We start from the raw sequence: 7,888 nt of genomic DNA, 5'->3' as shown, positions 1-7,888 counted from the left end.
AACCCCATCCAGCACAGGGGGACAGGGGGGGAGCCTCACAACGGCCACCCTGCCCCTGGCCACCGCTCCCCCAGCTGTGCTGGGGCTCAGCTGCTGCCACCCCGGGCCTGAAGGAGAACCGATCTGCCCAAAAAAATCCCTTTCTGGACACCCCACGAGCTCATTTCCGTCCCCGTTAGTCCTCCGCCAGCCTCCCCGGCCCCTCGGCCACCTCCTCCCGCCCCAACAACCTTCTCGAGGTCTGCTCTTCTTTATAAAGGCCTTTATTTGACTTCATAGCAAACAGAACACTGGTTTAAATCGAGTGTACGTAGTACACCGTCACAGCAACGAAGGGGCGACGTGTTGGGGCGCGACCCCCCTCTCCCCGCCAGGCCGAGCGGGGACGGGGCGGCGCCACGCGGCTCAGACGGCGCCGGGGCGATAAAAACGAGGAGTTGGGGGGGCGCGGGTGAGATGTTACAGAAGTGGAAAAGAAATAAAAACAAAGAAAAAAAAAATCCGCAAAAATAAAAGAGATTCTCTTGAAGTTACCGGACTAAGGGAGAACTAAGACGGGGTGTTAGACACCGAGGAGCCTGCCGTTAGAAGGGGCTGCAGCTAGGGCCGCTGTCCTGCAGGACGCCGCGGATGTGGTCCCTATGATACAAGCCAGCTAAGGATCCTAAACGACTCACTTTTTTTTTGGGGGGGGGGGGGGGGGAGGCAGGTTTGGACAGACCCGGGGCCACAGGCACATGGAGAAGGGCCAGAAAAAGGAAGAAGAGTCCACAACGAGACCAAAAATTCCTGCGCGTGCATTCCTGCTCCCAGAAGCGGGGGCTCGCGGGCGTCCCGAGGGCGCTTCTGTCCACCGGCGCCGCGGCGAGACCTGACCCAGAGCCCTCCGCGCCTCCGCCTCCCCCGAGAACACCTGGGGCGCCACTTTACAGACGTTAGCGCCTGAATTCAACAGAAGAGGGGAAAAAAAACCCACCCACACTCTTCGAGGGGTCCGGGAAGGGGCCAGAGGAGGAAAATCTTCTCGTTTCTCCGTCACCAAGAGGAGCCGGCGGCGGGGACGCTCTCCCCACCTCCGATGCTGTGCACAGAGGCTGTGCCGAGACCCCGGGGCCCAGGCAGGGTCCCCACGAGAGCCACAAACCTCCCTGCCCGGCCCGGCCCCTCCAGAGGCCACGTTTCACAGGTATAAAATCAAGTCAAATCACTCAAAGACTGGATTTGGGACTAAAGGGGCAATTCCGATGGGGACGCGATCGGCTCGGAGGTGCTAGTTTAACGTTTCAGGAAAATGACAGCACTCGTCGCAGCGATACCACGGGGTGGGTGCCCTCCCCTGCCCTATATTTCCTGCTACTCTGTTTGAATTATAATACAATGTACAGCTGTAGTAAGAACGCTCCGGCCAGAGCCCCCCCGAGGAAGCCCCCGAGGTCAGAAAGTCCATCGGTCGTGTAGCTGGCTTTCACTGCTGAAGCTGTTGCTCGCTGAGGCCTCGGGGTTCTGTGCTTGCCGGGTCGAGTCCTCGCCGTTTAAGCTCTTCCTGCACACCGGACACGTGTCGTGCTGCAAGAGAAACGCGGCGGGGGCGCTCAGGGAAATGGCTTTGGGGGGGGGCTGCTTTGCCCCGAGGTTCCCCCCTCGGGGCGCGCGGGGCTGGGCCCCGAAGAGCCGCGGCCGCTCGTGGTGCTCGCGAGGCCCTTACCAGCTCCAGCCACGGCACGATGCAGTTGCTGTGGAAGAAGTGGTTGCAGGGTAACTGCCGCACCTGCTCGGCCACCGTGTAGTCCTCCTTACACACGGGGCACTCCAAGCCCGTATCTGGAAGAGAGGCGCGGAGCGGGGCAGGGTGAGGCGGGCGCCGAGCCGCAGCTCGCCAGGACCGTGCTCGCAGGCCGCGGCGCGCACCACCCAGGTACCGAAGGGACTCCTTTTTTTTTTCCCCCAAGGGACTCCTTTATGTGACTAACCCCAGATTTGGGGTATTTGAGCTGACAAAACCTCCTCGTGCAGCAAGAGGCTTTGCGAGGCTGGTGGCGGACACCTCCAGCACGTCCCCCCCCCTGCTCCGCGAGGACACAGCGTGCTGCGGAGCGCTGTCAGCGGGGAGAGACGGCGAAAACCTGACCTCCTCCTTCATCCTGGGCCTGATGCTGCGGGGCCGATGCTAACACAGACGCCCCGACCGCAGGCAGCAGGGAGACAAAGCTCCCGGCGCTCCTCTCCCGCCTGCCAGGCTGCCCGGATCGAGCTGTGTCAATTCACGAGGGCAGGGCAGAGCATTACAGCATGGAAATTCGGAGGCTTCCTGGCTTCCCAGACAAGAATGAGAGCCACGGGCGTATAAAAAGAACCAGACAAAAATATCTGTCACGGAAACAGCTTTTCTAATCAACCGGCTTGTCCTAACGGAGCAGCTCGGTGGGAAAGGGATCCCGCAAGCAGCCGGCGGAGCCAACCTCCTGCAAACACGGGGAGAAAAATCCCCTCGGCGAGCTAATTGCAAAACCATAAACACTGCAAAAAAAAAAAAAAGCCCACAGGTCTCCGCTGCCAGCTACGTTACAAAAACCTGCGGGTCTTACATGACATTTCAGAAGCAATTCGGCAGGAACATGCTCGGAGCCTCGTCCACCGGCCCTGCCGCGAGCCAGTTTGCAAGGGGAGAACGCGACACGCACCAAGCCCAGCCCTAACGAGACCATCGGCAGCGGTACGAACGGAAGGTTCTAGAGAAGGGCGAAGCAACCAGCGGACTGGGAGGCCGAGGAGGCGGCGCAAACGCTGTGCAGGAGGAGGAAGGTCTCTGCCGAGGGCCTGAACCGGCAGAGATGGGGGACGAGGAGCCCAAGGAGCGCACCGGAGGTGACAGCAGGAGGAACGTCAGGGGCGCCCCAGCCGGCAGCGGTTCGGGAGGAAGGAGCAGTGCTGCCCTCTGCCCTCCTGCACCAGCAGCTGCCTGGGGACACGAGGTCGCCACAAAGGGGCCGATCCTTCACAGGAGGAAGGGGACTCGGGCACCAAACCAGACTGCGCCCGAGCCACGCACGCACCAAAGCGCCGGGAGCCGAGGCTGGCTTCACCTACCGACTTGTTCCTGAGTTACTGTCACTGTGGGCAGAGAGGAGATCTTCTCTTTGTCGGCCGGGGGTGGTCCCGTGTTTTCCAACTGTCCCAAGAGCTGCGGAGGAAACACCCGGCTGTCCTCGGGGCTACGGGCACGGCGCCGCGTCCCGGCACCAGCCACCGAGGCACGAGCAGCTCGGCACCGGCTGTCCCCGGGGGACATCCCCGACCCGTCCCCGAAGTGCCGGCCGCCCCCCGCCGCCTCACGGCTCCTTTATTTCCTCCGCCCGTCCGCCGTTTCCTCCTAGCACCGCTGGATATCCCGGGTGCAGGCGATTTCCCTGCCCTGCAGCCGCACTTTCAGCGTTCGCGCCTCGCTGCCACCTCCCACCGAAGGGCCTGGAGGACCCTGAACCCAAAGGGGATGTTCTGGGCAGGGGAAGAGCCTCGTGCTGCTCAGCCGAGGGAACGGGGCGCCTGCTGCCTCCCCCAGGCCTCGGTCGGGGTGTCAGGAGGAGAGAGGAGCCCCCCCAAGGGCGGCGGGGAGCCACGAGGAGCTGCTTTAGGCCGGCCCTGCCGCCAAGCCGAGGAGCGGCCGTACCCAACCCCGCTCCCCTGGGGGGTTTTGCACCTCCAGGGGCTTAACCCCACTCCCCCGGGGGTTTCCATCCCCAGCGTGGAGTCTCTGGGGCTTAACGGGGGCTGGGCCCGAGCTGCGGCGCTGGCGGCGCCTCTTCCCTCGCCTTACAGCTCCCTGACTGCCTCACGGGCGTTTCGTGCTGCTGAGACCCGGGTTCGCCCCAGGATCAGCTCCGACAGGTTCGCACGGGGTCGGGGCAGAGCTGGGAGCAGCACTCGGGGGAGCCCCGTTCCCTTTCCAGGCCGCATTAAAACACCCGGGACGCGAAGCCCCGGGACGGGCAGGGCCGGTGGCCGCAGCCACGGAGCCACCGGGCGCCGCCGCGCTTCGGGGAGCGTGAGCAAGGCGGGCGAGACGGGTGTGGGAGCCGGGGGCTGCTTCTGAACGGCAGCAGATGGCTCTGGCAGGCGCCTTCCGAGGCGTCAGCACCACGGCAGCAGCCAAATTAGCTCCCGGTACGGCAGCCGCCCGCTCCGCCGTCCCGTCCCGGTGACGCCGACGCCCTGGAGGAGGCCGGGGATGGAGCTGGGCACCCCCGGTCCCCGAAGGGAGCCAGATGAGGCTGCGGGGGAACGGCAGCGTGCTCGGCTCCTTCCCCAAACCACAGGGGGAAGTGGCTCGTGGGTACAAAATGCTGGATTCGGAGCGGGACCCCGAGGCTGAGACGGGATTTTTATTTTCAGCCTCTGCCGAGCCTGCTGCGAGGCACCCGTGAGCCCTGCGCCACGGGCGGACTGGCAAGGCGGAGAGCTAAAACGCTGCGTTTCCACCCAAAAGAGGCGCAAACCCTCCCCAAAAAGGCAGGGCACCAAGCCAGACGGCGCCAGCCCTGTCCGCGAGGCTCTCCCGCAGTGGAACCGACCGGGCAGGAGAGCAGGGGGAGAAGAGCCCAAAAACCTGGAGGCACGGCTCAAAGCTCTCCCAGCCGGGCCCGCTCGGGGGTCTCGGGGGTCTCACCTGGGTGACGATGGCGTCGAGGCCGCTCTGTCCCCACGCGTAGTCCCCAGGGTTCGAGTGCAGCATCCCGCTCCTGCGGGCGGGAGCGGAGTCAAGGGAGCTGCTTCACCCCCCCCAAAAAACAGCCCCGAGGTTTGCAGCACCCGGAGGAACCTCACCCCAGCAGCCACACCAGGAGAAGGAAGCTCCCGCGCAACTGGTGCTTACTGGGCGCACCGGTGGCTCGAGGAGAGCCGTGATCAAAGGCAGGGCCGACGCCGTGCTCGCTACTCACCAGGAGAACGGGTGCTGCGAGCCAGGGAGCGCCGAGTTTGCGAAAAACCCCGCGAAGATCTGCTGTATTATTCTGCGGGAAGCGGAAAGGAACACGTCGGGCAAGCAAATCCGCGGCGGCGGCGTTTTAGCAAGGTAGGGCCGCGAGAAGACGAACCGCCCGCTCCCATCGTGGCCGGGCTCACGCCTCGGTGAAGCCCTTCCCCAGGAGGGCGAGCCCCGAGACGGGCGCGGGAGGAGGCGGGAGGGATGCCAACTCAGCGCAGCGTGGGAGGGCTGCGAGAGGGCCGGCAAGCGGCTGAGTTTCCCGAGCCCCGAGCTGTTTCCCCGTGGCGAGAGCCGGCAGCGCCGCGGCACGGCCCACCTCTCCCCCCCCCAACGCCGCTACCGCGCCGAGGGGGACGGGGGGCAGAGCCTGCGGTGTGACAACCCCAACCCAAGGGTTTTTAGGGCCCCCTGGGGGCTCCCACCCGAAATCCCAGGCCCCCGTTTCCCCAGGCTGCTCGCCGAGAGGCCGTTTTTGGCCGCCGAGACGTTCCCAGGGGGGTTTTGGGCACTCACCCCTCGATGGCAGGAGACCTGTCGGGGCGCGAGCTGCCCCGGGAGCGGTACCTCCGCGTCATGGGCAACCGCGGGGGGCGGCTGGGCCCCCAGAGGTCGGCGTGGGCTTGGTGGCCCCTCTCGTTGTCCCTGCCGTCTTGGTCCAGCGAGCCGCTGCTCAGGAAGGGTCGGAAGTCGGGGAAGAACATCGTGTGGTCCAAGTGGTCCCAAAGCTGGGGAGGGGGGGGAGGACACAAAGCGCGCGGCTCCGTCACCCCCCGTCCCAGCGAGCCGGCACGGCGGAAGGGGGCTCCACCTCGACGGGAGCAACCGAGCCAATTCCTGCCGTTGCCGCGGCTCCCGGAAAAATCAAAAAGCCCGGCAAACACGCTTAATTACGGCTAATCGGCCGGGCCGCCCCCGGGAGGACCGGCACGGCGGCTCCCTCCTGCTACGCGCGGGTCCCAGCGGGATATAGGTTCTGGTGAGCCGCCCCGAGGCGGTGCGAGGCTGGGATTTTAGGGGGGATCGGGGGGTTTTAGGGGGGGATCAGGGGCTTTTAGGGGGAGATCGGGGGGTTTTAGGGGGGATCGGGGGCTTTTAGGGGGGGATCGGTGAGTTTTAGGGGGGAACGGGGTTTTTTTAGGGGGGATCAGGGGGTTTTAGGGGGGATCAGGGTTTTTTTAGGGGGGATCGGGGGTTTTAGGGGGGATCGGGGGGTTTTACGGGGGGATCGGGGGGGTTTTAAGGGCAGAACCCACGCCCCGCACCTCTGCTCTGACACCGGGGCAGGAGCGGTGTCCGAGGGAGCAGCGCCCTCGGCTTTAATTAAGTAATTAAAGGCTACGGAGCGTAACGCGAGGGCTGCTCCTTCCCGGCTCGTACTAGACCCTCATCGCGTTACGACGCCATCAGAGCAGCCTCGTTGCCACTTCACACCGAACTAGCTCACTTCTTGCGTCGCCTGCTGCAATCTGGCGTCGGAGGGAAGGGAGAAGCCGCGCCCGTGACCTTTTCTTTGAATCAGCACCCTGCAGACGAGCCCGCTGCTGGGAGAGGGATTTCCTTCCTCGTCAATCCCCAGAGCCACGCAAATTTACGCAGCGCCTCTCATCCGGGGGCACCCCGGAGCTCTCTGTAAGCCGGCGCACGGGCTCGGAGGAGAGACGGCTTTATCTCGGCGCAGCTCGGGCATTTCTGGGGCGATTTCAGAAGCCGCAGCCCTGCTCCGAGGAGGAGGAGGAGGAGGAAGAGGAGGAGGAGGACCAGAAAACCTCTCCCGGGCTGGTTTTAGACAAGGCAGCCAAACTCACCTCTGCGAACTGCGTGGACGGGCTGTCGTCTATGCCGCTGCCGTCTAGAAAACTGGAGAGGAAGAGCCGGTGAGAGCAGGGCCCCCCCCCGGCCCCGAAAACCGTGAGGAGAGCCGGGAGCCCCGCCGGCAGCGCGGCCCCCGCGTGCCCCGAGCGAGAGAGGGGCGAGCAAACGGCGTGCGAGCTGCTCCTGCTGCGGGGCAGGGGCGCGGGGCGTCCCACGGGGCCCCCGATGCACCGCCCGGGGGGGTTGGGGGGGGGGCACGGCCGTGCCGTGAGGGTGCTCGGTGCCGCCGGTGCTGCTGCTGCTGCTTGCCGTGGACCCAGCGGGTGCAGGGGACCCCGCGGCCTCGGGTGCTGCTCCAAGCCGTGAAGCCTCCCCCCCCACCCCCCCAACCCCAGGACCCCAAAAGCGGCCCGGCCTCGGGGGGCGCCCCGCAGGCGGCGGCGTTTTCCCTCGGGGATTTGGGGCCAACGCGTGCGGTGAGAAGCAGGAGGAGGAGGAGGAGGAAGAGCCCAAACCACCGCGCCGGGGCGAGTAGCTCTCGCTGCTCCTCTGCTCCGCGGGGACGGGGGGGGGGACGGGACGGCGGGACCTGTGGTGCCGGAGGGAGACCGCAGTGAGCTGGGGGGGGCGCTTCTCCAGCCGGGGGTCTCACAGCTCCGAGGGGGGTCCCCGGGGACGGAAGGGCTCCCCCCGGGGAGCAGACCCGCGGCCTCGTGCCCGCACGCCGCCGCCCGACCGAGAAATCCGCTCGCTCGGCGCCAGGCCCGGGCCCGAGCACGGCGGGCACCCAGCCGGCAACGTTCGGGACCCCCGGTGGCGGGGGGGCGGAGGGGTTCTGCGGGGTGCCCGGCGCCCACGGCCGTGCCCCCAGCGGGAGCTCGGCGGCCGCAGGGGGGGGGTTTTCTCTCTCTCGTGGCTCGAGCTGTGAGGTTTGAGAGGGCTGAAGGCCGAGCCAGGGGCCGGCGGAGGAAATAAAGGTCCTTCGAGAAGAGACGTGAGCTCCGCTCCCCAGAATAACGGATTTCGCCCTAAAACGCCACGCCTCGAAGCCCCCGCGCGCCTTCCTTCCCCTTCGGCGGCCTCGACCCCGCT

The 7,888-nt window shown here is 66.0% G+C and overlaps 1 protein-coding gene across 1 annotated transcript in view; it reads right to left on the bottom strand.

The window, feature by feature from the left end:
• Positions 1–247: 247 nt before the first annotated feature.
• The window catches only part of RNF115 (ring finger protein 115), a gene marked incomplete at its 5' end in the record, with an annotated part of 8,381 nt that continues 740 nt past the window's right edge, over positions 248–7,888 (bottom strand). Inside the window, 7 exons of the mRNA XM_080569727.1 lie at positions 248–1,566; positions 1,706–1,821; positions 3,088–3,181; positions 4,664–4,736; positions 4,938–5,009; positions 5,498–5,709; positions 6,790–7,824. Coding sequence (XP_080425853.1) covers positions 1,435–1,566; positions 1,706–1,821; positions 3,088–3,181; positions 4,664–4,736; positions 4,938–5,009; positions 5,498–5,709; positions 6,790–7,824 — 1,734 coding nt within the window. The 3' untranslated portion in view covers positions 248–1,434. The remainder of the gene's footprint in view (positions 1,567–1,705; positions 1,822–3,087; positions 3,182–4,663; positions 4,737–4,937; positions 5,010–5,497; positions 5,710–6,789; positions 7,825–7,888) is intronic.

The sequence above is a fragment of the Anser brachyrhynchus genome (genome assembly GCF_964034855.1).
Source record: "Anser brachyrhynchus genome assembly, chromosome: 28".
Classification (NCBI taxonomy): domain Eukaryota; kingdom Metazoa; phylum Chordata; class Aves; order Anseriformes; family Anatidae; genus Anser; species Anser brachyrhynchus.
Note: the sequence above shows the minus strand (reverse complement) of the source record. Positions and strands in the feature narration are given on the sequence as shown.